Source organism: Agelaius phoeniceus, chromosome 2 (assembly GCF_051311805.1).
Source record: "Agelaius phoeniceus isolate bAgePho1 chromosome 2, bAgePho1.hap1, whole genome shotgun sequence".
NCBI lineage: Eukaryota > Metazoa > Chordata > Aves > Passeriformes > Icteridae > Agelaius > Agelaius phoeniceus.
This window is the reverse complement of record NC_135266.1, coordinates 98114933-98130952: the sequence shown is the minus strand read 5'-3', so window position 1 is coordinate 98130952 and position 16020 is coordinate 98114933. Positions and strand designations below refer to the sequence as shown.

The 16020-nt window shown below is 44.0% G+C and overlaps 1 protein-coding gene across 1 annotated transcript in view; it reads left to right on the top strand.

The window, feature by feature from the left end:
- Nucleotides 1-654: 654 nt before the first annotated feature.
- CD96 (CD96 molecule) overlaps nt 655-16020 on the top strand; it is a 30213-nt gene continuing 14847 nt past the window's right edge. The window contains 2 exon segments of the mRNA XM_054628365.2: nt 655-819; nt 4379-4804. Coding sequence (XP_054484340.2) covers nt 762-819; nt 4379-4804 — 484 coding nt within the window. The 5' untranslated portion in view covers nt 655-761.

The window sequence follows — 16020 nt, the reverse complement described above, 5'->3', positions numbered from 1 at the left end:
GTGCTTCCATTAACAAAACTGACAGCTGAAGGATGTTAACCACACCAAGGGACATTGTCACGTGATATTGCAATTCATCAAACTGCAGAAAATAATTGGTGTTCTTCTTAGGAAGAAAAAGGAGGGGGAAAAGTGAATGTAGAAACCCTTATTATTATATATCTGTATTTGTTTCTGGAGATTGTTTATGATGTTTTGCTGTGTTTTTAAAAGATACTGAGTGTAGAGAGTATAGAAATAGTATATGTGAGTCTAGCACATGAAGTAAATGAAGGAAGAAAGAAAAATAGCTTTTTATTATGCTATCTACCTTATAGTACACAGAGCATACAGAATCATCAGTGTTGGAAGAGACTTTCAAGACCAATTCCAACAGCTAACCTGGCACCACCATAATCACCCCTAAACCATATCCCCAAAAATTATATATTCAAACTTAGGTACCTGGCATATTTTTGAGAGTGTGTAAATCAGTAAGCTGCTTACTCTGAGTTAATCTGAAAGGACAAAAGAAAAAAAATTGTTTTCAACATGGGCTAAAATGTAGGTAATGCTTTTGTCTTAAAAGTTTCATAAAATGTTCTTATTTTATCACTCTAGCAGGAAACTGAGGCTTTTGGTTTAATGAAGCATTTCTTTGAAGTCATGCTGAGTGACTGTGCTGCACATCTGCCTGTCTGCATGGGGCAGGCCATTTCAACTTCCTTTTCTGAGGGAGCACCAAGACAGCTACATATTCACCAGAACTTCATCAAGTGAAGATGAAAGCAAGGTGGCTTTTCTCTCTCTTTTGTTTGCTCTCAGTGCCCAGTGTCACAGGTAAGAGTGTCAGGGGGACACCTTGACTCAGTTTATGATGGCGGGTGGTGAGGGGCAGGCTGGGATTAGTGGGTCTCACTAGGCTGAGCTGTAGCTACTGGCAATGATTTTCTATTTCCTGACAACTTTCTAATAACCCTAGTTATAATGTGCAGCTAGTAAGGAGTAAATGCCTTGTGCTGAGCAGATTACTTAATTCAATATGCCTAACCTGCTGGAATAATCACTGGGATGAGCTCACTTGAAGTAGAGGATTGTGTTCTCCTCTCAAATGGGCCAAAAGGGAAGCTGCTTTCAATGGGACAATAAAAAATACCTCTCTGTCTCTGTCTTACATACCTGTGTATGCAGAGAGAGGAAGAATTGAAACGCTTCAAGGCAAGAGTAAATTGTACAGGTGAAACCCCTTAAACAGATTCTTCCCGTCCTCTTCTCCACCTAGCCCCATGTGCTAACATCTAGAGAAACAAGTTTGTCATTCAAGTAAAACACTCAGAAAAGCTGACTAAGGAGGGCTGTACTTTTGTCAGAGGGAATTTAAACCAAAAGCAATCTGAGGAAAACCAAGAAAAAGTATGATGTTCACAAACCCCCACCCTCTCAAAATTCTGACCATGATAAATGCAGGAATACTTATTACCAGCTAGGAAAAACAATTTTGTAGGATACACAATTTTCAAGTTAAGAAGGGAAAAACTGGATGTATTTGAATGGCGGTGAAGGATGCGTCTCACAATCTGGCATAGGCTGATCTTTTTTGCACTGAGGCAAACTGGTTCTCAAAATAAAAATAATTCATACATGTGTTCATAGAAAATCTAAAATGCAAAGAAAGGAATAGAAGCCTCAAAACATACACATGTGCTGCCGTGGCTGTCTTTGGAAGGAGCCCGGCTGAGGATAAGTAAGTCCAGCCACAGCCTCAGTCGTCCAGGCACTCCCCCAGCACTAAGCCAGAGGCAGGTGCCTACCGTGGGTTGGGTTGGGAAGCCAAGATAGAAATGCAGCCGCACCGCAGGGTTGAAGGAAGAGACGACTCTCCACTCTGCTCAGGTGGGGTGAACTTGGTTTATTCCAGGGTCGGAGCAGAACGGTGGGTGACGAGGAAGGAGGGGAGCGGAGCCGCAGCTCTGCTGGGGAGGAAGAGAGCAGGAGGAGAGAGCGCAGAAGGAGAGCCCCGAACCCCTTCGGGGATCGGGTTTTGAAGGAAAGGGGTGGGTACAAGAAGCAACCAATCATAACACGAAGAAATTAATACAGTAAAAACTGACGGGTGGTGCGAACCAATAGGGGTAAGCTGAAGGGAGGGCTCAAGCCTTTCAGCCAATCACTCGACACCCAACCTGGAAAGTTCTAGAACTGGAGGCGGGGTGCCGGTGACTGACATAAGACTTGGGGAGGGGATACAGAGACAAATATGGGATAACAAGGAGGGGAAAACAGTGATTGACATAAACTGGTGGTCGAGCCAGACCAACTTATCCAACTAAGGAGGGGAGAACGGGTGAAACCAAACACGAACTACAACACACATGTAAGAAAGAAATAGCATTTACAGAAAAATAGGAATTGGAGGGGTTTTTTCCTCTCAGATGAAATCCTCACTGAAGTCATTCAAAGATGAAAGTGGAGGCCTCTATGCCCTTTGTGGAGATCAGACACCTAAATGTCTGGGAGTTACTCTAAGAAATTTCAGCTGGAGCACAGGCATGCACTACTGGACACTATTTGATTTTGAAAAATAAAGTCGACATAAAATGAGATTGCTTATATTGAGATGCTAGCAAAGAGTTAAGAGCAATTTTGCACAAAATGTTTTCAGTTAAAATAATCTACTGCACTAGGCTACTAAGATATAATGCAAATTAAAATGTTGTTTCTACATATATAATTTTTTAAACTTAATATAAATTACTCAAGTGGTTCTTCATAGGCATTCTTTATATGATCCTTAGACCTAAAGCAGCATCAGCATGAATATGAGAGACAAAATGCTGCGTGTCTTTTGCTTGAAAGTCTGATTGCAAGATTCCTACTTGCTTCTCCCTTAACTTTTACCGTTGCAAAACTTGTGGTGAAATCAGAGAGCATTTCCTATAATAAGCTCCTTGCACTGACAAAAATAGTTTTAGTAATTTTTCTCACAGCACAAGGCTGTGAGACTTGTCATTCAGGCTTATTTTTATTTAACCTCTAACGTCATCACATCATTTAGAATAAAAGATGAGCAGAACATGTGCAGCAATGAAACAGCAGAGATTAATGTTGTCCATGGCCATTGAGTAGCTCTGTTCTCCACACATCTAGTCTCCAAGTGTCCATGTCACCCTTCAGTGTACAGGTAATAAATCAGAGCCAGCTCTGTGAGGATGTATCACTCTGCCCTTGTGCTTTCTCTCCATCAAGCCAGAGCTGAGGGTGCACAGTCCCTGCCTGGCTCCTTCCTGGCTGAGCTGGAGGAGTGTGGGGCACACTGTAGCCCCATTGAGAATGCCTGAGCCCTGGCAGGGCCCCCCCCTCGCTCAGGTGCCCCAGAGCCATGTACCACACAGCAGAGCAAATGTCAAAGCAAGGGAATTGGTACCCAGCTTTTTCAAGAAAAGAAGGTGAGCAGTGGGCACTTGCAGCTGGCAAGACTGCAGGGCAAATTCCCAAAGTAAATATACAGGGATGTTAACACAGGGAGGATGATAAAATGGAATGTAAATGGGGGGCAACAACTCTTTTTTTTCTTTTTTTGTGGACCTGCACATTCTTTTGGAAAAGAACGGGTGTACAGGGGACTTTTTGTGTACGGCTCTATGGAAGTGATTGATTACTTTTCTCACTGGAACAATCCCCTCCATAAATTCTTCATCTCCTTGAGTTTGTCAGTGCCCTGCATTCAGGGGTTTGGGGACTGCCAGACTCTTACTCATAGGAGGGAGAAAGGGATATAAATCAATTCTACTACAACAGCAGCTAAACCAAATGGTACAGCTCCTGCTGAATGCCCCTTCATTTCATCGATCCATTATTCCTTTATATGGCGCACTAAGGACTGCCACCTGCTTTATGAAATTAACAGAGGAAGAAAACACACACACCAGAGCAGCTCACTTTGACACTGAGACAGACACTGGTTTAGGACATGCAGGAGCTGTTTAATAACACAGAGAATTGCTTTCTCTGCTGAAGCCACAAAGGCAGTGGGCAGGGGGATGGTGCAGGGAATTAGCCAGTGGGGATAACTCATTTGTTCTTGCAAAAAGAACTGGGGAATAACTGTGTCCAGCTTCTGCTTTATTTATATTACTTGAAAGATTTTCATTTTCACAGAGACCTTCAGAGCTCTCATTTCTCTCCAAGAAGTGTGACAGGATCTCCCTGCCTTCTTCCAGACACACATGCATTTGATCTCCCAGTTTTCTCTCTGCAGTCTGTACTGGTGGAGATTTGCTGGAAGTTGTAGGGTCTTCATAGTTGTCTATGGCTAAAGCACCAAATCAAAGATGGATTAGGAAAAGCTTTGTTTAAACATTACTTGCGCTGAAATTGATCCTGTTTTTTTTTTTTTAAGGCCAGACTGCAGTTGTCATTACCCAGACAGAAGTGGTCCATGCTCTGCCAGGTACTGACATCACCCTGGTGTGCGTGTTCCCAAAATTGCACAGTACCCACATCATACAGACACAGTGGTCCAAGACTGACAGCAGCCCCTCTACCAAAATACCTGTATATCACCCCACCTATGGCTCCCATTACTTCAAGTTTTCTGAGGCTCCTTACAACTTTTCGGTGTCCTTCAGCACAAGGATGTGCTGCAGTGGGGACGACATAGGGTCTTTGTGTTCCACCAATCCAAATGCCATGTCTGAATGCAATTGGTGGGTGCTGCACCTGGAAAATATTACTGTGTCCCTTACTGGGCAGTACAAATGCGCTTTTGCTACTTACCCATATGGGACAAAGGCCGCAAAAATTTAACTTACTGTCAAGGCAGAAGGTAAGTGATTGCAAATGAGATTTTGCTGTTTCCTAATGAGGTGGGGGAGAATATCAGGATAGATGAACACTTCTTGGTTGGTGATGGTGACTTGTTTGGGATTCACAGTAGTGCCACTGAATGTTGCTTTTACAGTTTCCTATTTACCAGGCACTCTTTAGTTCTTTTATCCAACTCATTATTAGGAAACCTTAATTGTTTGGTAGAATAAAAAGTTTGATAGTAAAGTAAAAAAAGGTGGTCAGGTGGGCAGTTTCTGCATTTTCATTTTGGAGAAATATTGTGGAGGAGACTGGATGAGCAGCTCAGGATATGGTGGGACTAAGGATGTTGGATCTTCAAATCATGTGCTGCTGCTGCTGTGGGTGTGCAGCACTGGGCACCAGAAAGAGAAAACACCCTTGTCTGATTGAGGCTGAGGGCTGGCATCGGCAGAACATGCTGACTGTTCGCTCCATGGAAGGATGAGTGCCCCCACTGACACCTTGAGAAGGCTGACCTAGAACAGAGGATAGACAGAGTTAAAGAATAAAGTAGGTATTTATTAAAAGGCCTCAACAAGGTGCCAAGATATTCCTTGGGCAGTATAAGACCCAAACAGGGCTACAGCCAAGATGAACCCAAAATGGTCACAAAATGGACGACCAGTCACGAGGTCTCACATTTTTATAAGTTTTGGTCCATTTGCATATTCAAGTTAATTGTCCAATTATAGTTTTAGGTTATGAAGTCCCATCCTTCTTGTTTTTCTCTCTTCAGCCCGCATTGTTTATGCTCTTGGGCCCGAAACTAATATTGATTGTCCTTGGTCCCAAGCTAGAAAAGGAATTGTTTTGTCTACCTACTCTGTGAAGAGAGTTTACCAAGCCTCAATATGAAGTTCAGAACTACACACTAAAGCAGCACAGAATCTGAAAAATATAAAAGTTAAAACTTAAGGCATCACCACCACCAAAAAGACACTGGAGCAAAGTGGGGAATTGCATAGGAGAATCACAGGAATGGGGATTTGGCTGCTTCTGTCAGGCAAAAGGAAGCTGGGAAGCAGTATGACTGCTCTCGGTAAGTAAGCCTCTGGAGAGAGCCTGAACTCCAAGAAGGATATTTAAATTATCCTGGTAAAGTAACAAATTTATTTAAATCAGATGAGAATGGATTTGACAACAAATTAAAAAACAGTGGCAACTGTCAGTGTAGCATCTTTGGGAACAGCTATTTAGTGTCAGCAGTGAGGGCAAAAGCCCAAACTGCTGTGAAAATGGAACCTGGCATGAGTGTTGAGCAAGTCTGTTGTTGTGCACATGGGGAACTGGATTTGATGACCTCAGAATCCTCTTTCTGACCCAGGTTTCTGCTAACAACTCAAGAAGGATTAAAGTAAACAGCAAATCTGGCACTGCTTCAGTTCAGATCTGCAAGGCCAATGCCCTCACTCTGCATGGGCCCAAGGCTGTAGACACAGCAGACATTCAAGAGTTAGGATCAGGGTGGGTGCAGGTCATTTTAGGGGCATTTCAGTGTGCTCCCACTCTCCTTTTACCTACATCACAAGGCCAGACTGGTAGTCCCCACGCTGGACCGTGTTACTCCTGTAGCAAGAGGAGGTCCTGTGTAAGACTCATACTCAGGGACATTTAACACTGATGGCACCTGCATGGCAGTGACTCCAAGAATTTTGGTGCTGTTATCCTGGAGACATATCTGGAGCAACCCTGTGGCACCTGCCTGCCCTGATGAACACGCAGAGGCAAAGAGCCAGTACCTCTGCCCAGCTCACAGAGGATGGGTGTGTTTAAACAGTACATGCTGAATAATTGTGCCAAAGCTGAAGCTGCCACTCTGCCTGCTGTATGGGGGTGTGTTGTGGTAGGCTACCCTTTTGGAATTTCCTTGTGCTCCACAGGACAGAGGGATCAAAGGGAGTGCAGGGAGGGACAAACCGTGCTGGTAGCCCTGTGAAACCCTCCCATGCTTCTTCTGTTCTTCATGCAAAGTTTCTGTCTTTCTAGTACAGCAATTGAGCTAATCAGGCATCGCTTTTCTTCTCCTGCCCTTGGCTGATACAGACAGGTTCAATACTGTTATTGCTGTCTACAGTTTGGGCAGCCCTTGTTCATATCAGCATCACCATGGCTTTTTTCAGTAACTACAAGATGTAGCAAGCTGTACTACTGATGATTGCTTGCTAGAAAGAACTAAAAAATTGAGTTTGCCACCTTTTGCAGGTTTGTGTTTTAAGGTTAGCAGATCTTTTGCAATAAACCACTTTGACTCAAAAGAAGGCAAAAAACCTTAATCTAGCCTATGAGCAAATGGGATGGATAAAGGTGACAGTGTAGATGAAGTACAGTTTTCATTTACATCAAAGAGAAGTGAATCCAGATGCACTCAACTTGTAAAAAGCTCGCAGAGCAGCAGGCCTTATAGGACAGACAGACACAGAGGACTTTAGCCAACAGGCTATTAATGGAGATGGGAGTCAGAGATAGGAGGGGGAAGCAAGTAGCTGGGACATGTGACTGTGAGAGTAGGCAGAAACTGTTTCCAGACTGAACTCTGGGATTGATAGTGGGGCCCTGGAAAATGTTAAAGACAGACTCTGAAAATGTTAGGCTTTGTGTTTTGCCAGATGATTGCACCTGCGTAAGCAGTATGATAAATTATAAAATTGTTAGATGTGATGATTGTTTAGTAATTAAATATAATTATTGTATAATCATAAGAAGAATCATGAGAAACTATGTTAGAAATTTAAAAGTGGGCCTCGAGGAGCCATGCTTGGCTGAAATCTATGTATACAATAGAACAATGTAAGTTTAATAATTAACATGAAAGTTATATAACAATAGAATATAAAAATATGTTCATCCTGAATGCATATTGGAGTCAGATTTAGGTTGAATGCCCCTGACACCCAGAGCTCTTCAATAAAAAGCACCTACCTATAATTGCTCTTGTGATTATGTGTTTCTGAATGCTAACATTTTGGCGACCCAGATGGGACCCTGTGAGTGCTGCTGAGCGAGTTCGCGACTTGATCATGCTCCAAGCTGGCACCGAGGGATTCTTGGGGGGCTCATCGACCGCGACCCGCCTCTGCTGCTCACAATGTCCCCGGGAGAGAGGTAAGGTGCTTTTACTTTGGTTTGGTTGCCTGCCAATAAGATGCAGCGAAAGCTACGCTTGGTTGGGCTTAGGAATTCCTGGTGGTATCGCCTAGGCACCGTTCCATAAGCATTACAGGTATGGCATTTGTGGTGTATTTGGATGGAGAAACTTAAAGGAATTTTGGGCAGCAATGCCTCTATTCTGCAAACTTCTCCTTTGGGGTGCTTATTAGCACATTGGAAACAGGGTAATTTTGGGGAAGAATTATGTAAAGCTAAGTTGATTGATTATTGTAATACATGGTGGCCAGAATACGTCTTGGAGAATGGCGAAAAATGGCCAAAATACAAGACTCTGCAATACAACATTATTTCGCAGTTAATGTTGTTTTGTAAACAAGAAGGAAAATGGGATGAGGTGCCGTATGTTGATTTGCTTTTCTATTTATGGGGAAAGCCAGAATGGCAGGATGAATGTGGATTAATGGTGGTTAGAGCATCTGCAAGTGGTAAGTGTGGGGTTTGTGAGAAACGTTGTCTAGAACACTTAGCGTTGAAAGAAAGTCTGAGTAGGGAAAATTATACAGATATTGATTTACAGGTAGCTCCAATAAGACCAAGAGGACCTAGCCCTATCTCACCTACTTCACCTGTCCCTATCCCACCGTCTGCCCCTACCTCACCTAATCCTGAACCTGTCTCGTCTAATACACCCTTCTCTCTTTATCCTCCTCTCCCACCGTCACCTGATCCCTCTTCCTTGGAAGATGAGCAAAACCTAACTGTGATAGAAAGGAGGGGGAGGGATGCAAGTGAAAAAGATAGCAATAGTAATGAATCAGCAACACCTGTATCCCACAGAACTCGAAGTTGGTCAAAGCTTGCCTGGGTCATGGGCAGACAAAAGCGAACTGTGATTGCCCCCTTGTGACAGGGTGTAGGAGTGGAAGGCCCGGTGTTTGTAAAAGTGCCTTTTTCTCCTGCAGATTTAGTTATTTGGAAACAATCAGCCGGAACTTATAGAGAAAATCCTGATAAGGTGGCATGAGTAGTAAAAATGGTTATAAAAACTCAGAATCCTGACTGGGATGACATACAAGTAATTTTAGATACTTTGATGGATTCTACTGAGAAAGAGATGGTACTTAAGGCAGCCAAAGAAAGGGCAAGGGAGGATATCAGAAACAGGCTCATAACAAGAACTGTAGATGAAAATTTCCCAATTGAGGATCCAAAATGGGACCCTAATTTATCTTGGGATATGAGGAGACTACGGAAATATCAGGAGTGGATCCAAATAGGAGTTCAGAATGCTGTGCCCAAAACTGTGAATTGGTCTAAATTAAAGAAGGTCCGACAGGAAAAGAAAGAATCTCCCACTGCGTTTTTGGAGAGGTTTAAGGAGCTTGCAAGGAAATATACAGATCTCCAAATAGACACAGAACAAGCAAAGGTTCAGCTTGCTCTCATATTCTTGGGCCAGTCACAGGACAATATCAGGAGGAAATTGCAAAAATGAGAAGGGGAGGAATTAAGGAATTTGGATAAACTACTTGAGGTAGCCTGGAAGGTATGTAATAATCGCGAAAGAGAAGCTAGTAAAAGGCAGCAGCAAAATCTTTTGGCAGTAATACAAGGAAAAGGGAACCCAAATTTCAGGGGACGTGGCAGGGGTAGCCATGGTAGAAGACCAGTTATGCAAGGGTTAAGCCTAAATCAATGTGTGTATTGCAAACAGGAGGGACATTGGAAAAGGGAATGCCCAAACAACAACCGGTTTCACCAGGGCAATCAGTTCCAGCAGGAAAACGTTGCCAAGGCGATGGTCTTAGGCGAATATAACAGCTGACAGCACATGAAACCTGTAAAACAGGTTCAAGAACCTGTCATAAATATACAGTTAGGGCATAAGGAGGTCAAATTTCTAATAGATACAGGAGGTACTTACTCTGTACAAACTGGGGACAAGGAAACAACAATAGTCGGGGCTACAGGAAAGAGGAAATATGGCCATTCTTGCAACCCCTAGATTTGTGTTTTGGGAACAAGGTTTTAACACACAAGTTCCTATATGTACCTGAGTGTCCAATTCCGCTTTTAGGGAGAGATTTGCTAGCGAAACTTGATGCAGTAATAACCTTTGAAAATGGAGACCTTATAATGAAAATACCTGAATCAAAGACGGGACAGATTTTAATGATCAAAGAAAAACCTGTTCCCTCTATCCCTAGGGAGGTAGAAGATGCAGTGATTCCCTCTGCATGGGAAACGGATATACCAGGGAAATCTAAATTGGCACAATAGTGTATGTAGTGTTAAAAGAAGGGGCGAGGGCTGTACAAGTCAAACAGTATCTCATAAAACCAGAAGCACAGCAAGGAATAGTAAAGGTTATTGAGAAATTCTTGAAATACCGAATTTTAGAAGAATGTGAATCAGAATTTAATACACCAATATTTCCAGTAAAGAAACCAAATGGTGAATACAGATTAGTGCAGGATTTGAGAGCAAAATATAAAAGAACAAAGGACATTTTTCCAGTGGTAACAAATCCCTACACATTGCTGACATCCGTAAAAGAGATATATAAATGGTTTACTGTAATTGATTTAAAAGATGCCTTTTTCTGCATACCCCTTGACAAAGAAAGTAGGAAACTGTTTGCCTTTGAGTGGGAAAACCCAGGGAATGGAAGGAAGACACAGCTCACCTGGACACCACTTCCACAAGGTTACAAGAACCCGCCAACCAACTGGCAAAGGAGCTGGAGATTTGGACTCAAAATGGGCAAGTACCAAGAGACCAATACCTATTGTTGCAGTATGTTGATGATATACTAATAGCTACAGAAGAAAAAGCAACCTGTATAAAGGTAACCATTGAGATTTTAAATTCACTGGGAATGGGAGTTATAAAGTATCCAGAAGAAAGGCACAAATTGCCCAACAGACTGTGATCTACCTGGGATGTGAAATTTCACAAGGGCAACGAAAACTAGGTACTAACCATATCCAAGCTATTTGTGCTATTCCAGAGCCCCAGAATTTACATGAGCTGCAAGTCTTCCTCGGGATGGCAGGATGGTGTCGCCTGTGGATCATGGACTATGGACTGATTGCGAAGCCCCTGTATGAAGCTCAGAAGATGCAGCCATTCATCTGGTGCAAGCCACAGAAAGAAGCCTTCCTAAAATTAAAGGGAGCACTGACAACTGCTCCAGCATTAGGGTTACCTGATCTGTCTAAAGATTTTCAGTTGTTTGTACATGAAAGGCTGCGCCTAGCACGAGGAGTCCTGACCCAACGTCTGGGAAGCTGGAAAAGACTGGTGGGCTACTTTCCCAAAAAACTTGACAACATAAGTGCCGGGTAGCCTTCATGTCTGTGGACAGTCGCAGCCACTGTGATGCTGATACAAGAAGTCAGGAAGCTTACTATGGGAAGGCACATAGATGTGTAACCACTATCTTAGAACAGAAGGGAGGCCATTGGCTATCTCCAAGCAGGATGATAAAATTCCAGGTAGTCCTGACTGAGCAGGATGATGTCACATTAAAAACAGCTAACCTTTTGAATCCAGCTTTGTTCCTAGGTACCACAACTGAAGAAGGCCCATTAGAGCATGACTGTGTAGAAGTAATAGAGTACACCTACTCAGCAAGAGAAAGACGTCCAACTAGAGCAGCCAGAGTGGGAGCTATTTACAGATGGGAGCAGCTTCATGGAAAACGGAACCAGATACGCTGGATATGCGGTAACCACAGTCAGTACAGTAGTGGAGGCAAAAGCATTACCACCAAATACATCTGCCCAGAAGGCAGAACTGGTTGCTTTAACCAGGGCGCTAGAATTAAGTGAAGGGAAAAAGGTAAATATATGGACTGTCTCAAAATATGCTTTTGGAGTGGTGCATGTAAACGGAGCACTGTGGAAAGAAAGAGGACTATTGTCTTCTCAAGGTACGCACATTGAACATCAAAATGCAGTCCTGCAATTGATAAAAGCAGTATAAAAACCTGAACAAGTGGCAATTATACACTGTAAAGCACACCAATCAGGAAACTCCAAAATCTGTGAGGGAAATAGAAAGGCAGACTGGGCAGTCCGACAGGTTGCTCGAGAGGTGCAAATAACAATGGCATTGATACCTTTAAAGCTTAATGTATCCCAATTCAATTTGCCTCCAAAACCAAAATATTCAGTAGAAGATGAGAGACTGGCACGTTTGCTAAATGCACAAAAGAATTCAGAAAGATGGTATGTGACTGCACAAGGACAGATAGTGGTACCCCCCTTGATAATGAGAGAAGTTCTACAAATTAAACTTAACAAATGTCATTGGGGTGCAGAGGCATTGGTAAAATTGCTAAAGCAGAGTTTAATTTCAGTACGGATGTTAACAATGGCAAAATCAGTAATGTCAAAATGTGATATCTGCTTGAAAAACAACCCAGTGGCTAGGCAACAGGCACAGCTAGGAAGAATTTGGATAGGAATAGAACCAGGAGACTATTGGCAGATAGATTTTGTTGTCACGGTGAGGGAAACTTGGACGCTCAATATGAGTGTTTAGCAAGCTTTGTTTATTGAAGAGAGCATCAGACTTTTATGCACAACAAGTAATAAGCTCATACATATTCTGCAAGCTAAGCAATCTATTGGCTATACTACAATATCAGCTCTTCCTCATACCTTAGGGGTTACATCTTTCTTTTCTCATGTCTCTCTCACTACTGGTTATTGTACCACAGCTATGCTCAAGGACACAGTGTTTTGCAGGTGCAGGGACCCAGATTAGCTGCATCCTCCTGATTCTTGGTCCAGAACATGGCCCCTGTCATGTAGCCATTCTTCCACAATTCCCCTGTTTTCTTTTTGCACAAGCAATGTTTGATTAAATGCAGCAGATATCATCCTTTGCACCATATTTTGTAAGCATATGCAAGGCAAAACTAATACTACTAACAAAGCTATAATGCCTACTATAATGCCAGCCTTAACAATAGAGTGTAGCCATGATCCCAGGCCTAAAGATTTGAGCCATCCATCAATACCAAAGCCCAATTCTACCTGTAGGTTTCCGGTTAACCTCTGCAACTCAGAGAGCTGGGAGTGGATGGACTGCAAATGGTCAGAAAGGTTCATGCAACACATGCCTTCAAATTCTTCACAACCAAGGCCTTGTGCAAGCAAAAGAAAATAAATTGTAGCTCTATTTTGAAGCGTTGCATGGTGAATAGAGTCAACATCAAGCAAAAGGCTAGAAAGCGCCATAGAAGTGGCATTGGTTTGCTTCTCAAGCCAGCATCCCAACTTATTTAGGGTGGCATGGGTGCCTGCTGCTGCCACCCCTGGAGCCAGAAAGGATGCCGCAATTATGGCCCCTGGGGACCAAAATTTTACATCATCTTTGCAGTCAGCAGTAAATGCATGGGCCATTCTTTTACTTCGATGATGGCAGCAGCTCATGTTTAGTATCATGGAAGTGTTTGAAGATCAATCATAATAGTGAGTTTTTGAGGCTGAATATGTTGGTGAGTGATTTTCCACCCTAGGTATTTCCAAGGGCTCGTTTCCTGCACCTTTTCTGTAGCAATCACCAGGCCTTGCTGTTGGAGCTGTTGAGCCAATTGTTGTTTTTGCTCTGGAGAGAACAGTGATGATTGAGCAAAAAGAATGTCATCCATATAATGGTAAATTATAACTTCGGGCCACGCCTTTCGAATTGGCTGCAAGGCTGCATCAACATACAGTTGACAAAGAGTGGGTGAGCAACGCATGCCCTGTGGGAGTACCGTCCACTCATATCTCTGGACACGCCCTTCTTGATTCAGCGCAGGCAGGGTAAAAACAAAGCACTGCTTATCTGCCTCATGCAAGGCGATGGTGAAGAAACAGTCTTTTAGATCAATAATGAGGAGGGACCATCCTTCAGGGAACATTGCAGGATTAGGCAGTCCGGGCTGCAGGGCTCTCATACTATGCATCTGATCATTCACGGCATGTAGATCATGCAGGAGCCGATATTTGCCAGATTTCTTTTTGATCACAAAAATAGGAGTATTCCAAGGACTAACAGATAACCGGAGATGTCCTTAGTCAAACTGCTCCTGTACCAGCTTGTGTGCCTGAATGAGACTTTCCCCTTTTAAAGGCCATTGCTCAACCCACATCGGGTCCTCTGTTTTCCATTGGAATGGGATCGGGAAAGTCCATGCAATGGCCGTCCCTATAAAGGGAGATCTGTGGTAAGGACCATTCCCAACTGTGCCAACACATTGCGTCCCAGCAAGGCGTGGACACCCTCAGGGAGCAGTATTACAGAAACTGTACAGGTGACTGACTTTTCCTCTATAATAATTTTCAGCAGAGGGGATTTCCGTGCAAGCGTTGAGTCCTCCTACTCCTGCGACTGTGGCATTTTCCACATGGGTGGGCCACTGGAGTGGCCATTTCTGCGTCCCTATGATGCTGACATCTGCGCCAGTGTCTAGGAGCGCAACCAGGGTGATGGTTTGACCCTGATACTGGACGTCAAAATGTTTTTTAGGACAATGCTTTAAGTCCACTGTTAACAATGCCATTGTTCCTGTGGAACCAAAACTACCTTCACCACGTCGCTGCTTGCCATGTGGTACAGTCCCTTCGGTTCATTGAGGCAAGGGGATTAATTGAGCAATTCGCGATCCGGCTGGAATAAACAATAGTGGGAATAGTGTTTGTGCCATTATTTGTATTTCACCTGTACAATCAGCATCAATTAGTCCAACAAGAATAGTAAGTCCCGACATGCTGGCAGATGTCCAATCAACAAAGCTCCCACGGTTTGTCTGCCAGCTGTAGCAGGGCCCTTAATCCCCATTGGGATACACTGCGGTTTGCAGTCTATTAAGGTGCAGTCTATTGAGGTTGCCAGGTCCAAACTGAGGCTTCCGCTGGTTGCGGGGCGGAGGGAGGAGGTGCTTGTGCTGGGAAGGCGCTTGGGCTCTGGGCCGCCACTTTTGTCAGAGCGGGGTGACCCCTCCTGCTGGGCTTCCCATTTCCTGAGACATGCCAGCAGGCTGACTCATTGTGTGTATCAGACTTGCAGTGCTGGCACCACACAGCTCCCATTGTACAATCCCGTCGCATATGGCCAGCAGTTCCGCAGCAGAAGCATCGGAATCGTGATGGTCCTTTTCTTTGAAGCCAATTTACCGACGCTTGCATGGGGGCAAGGGCAGCCAACACCTGACTCTGCATCGCCTGCGCCTGCTCCCTGAAACTACTTCCCAAATCTCTTACTGCTTCCACTAACATAGCCTGCAGCCCCACCGGCACCTGAGCCATTCGTTCTAAAGCCTCCTCAACAGTCCCGGTACCAGGGAGTGTGACAAGTATACCCCTAGTGGTGGGATTGCAATTTTGTAGGACACATTGCTTTAGTAGTGCTCTGTGCATATATTCGGGGACCCCTGCTGTCTGAATAGCATTCGCCACTCTGTCAATAAACAACCAAAATGGCTCTTCTCTTCCTTGTTTAATTCCCATGTATGAGGGAATAGCCCCTGGGGATTTCACCCTATCGAGTGCCATCCAGGCTAATCTCATAGCCTCCCTCAGCTTCTCGGGCCCGATTAGTGCTTGTGCCTCTGTCCTTAGGTATGCCCCTATCCCCATAAGTTCCTCTAAAGTAACTCCATATAGCGGATCTCCTGGCTGTCTCAGGGTAGCCGCAGACTCTTGGCACGCAGCCTGCCAGTGAGCATTAAACAACAACTGTTGATGCTGGGTAAGCACTAGCCTCATGAGGCTTTTAATATCCGATGGCAACAGTATGTTCCCTCCCCACAAATAATTGAGCATCTGACGAGTTGGTTCTCCGTGGATACCACATTCACTTACAGTGGCACGGAGCTGTGCCAGCCATTTCCAATCTAAGGTAGTGATAGTTGCTTCAAAGTGTCCAGCAGGATTTGGTGCGTAAACCACCGGACAAGCCACCTCAAGCAAGGCATCAGCAGCCGCTCGGTCGCCTGCAACTACCACCTCTCCTGTAATCTCTCGCCATGCCTTACGCCTTTCATTAGCAATTCGCACCACCTCGGGGTCAAGCATTTCCTTTTTCTTT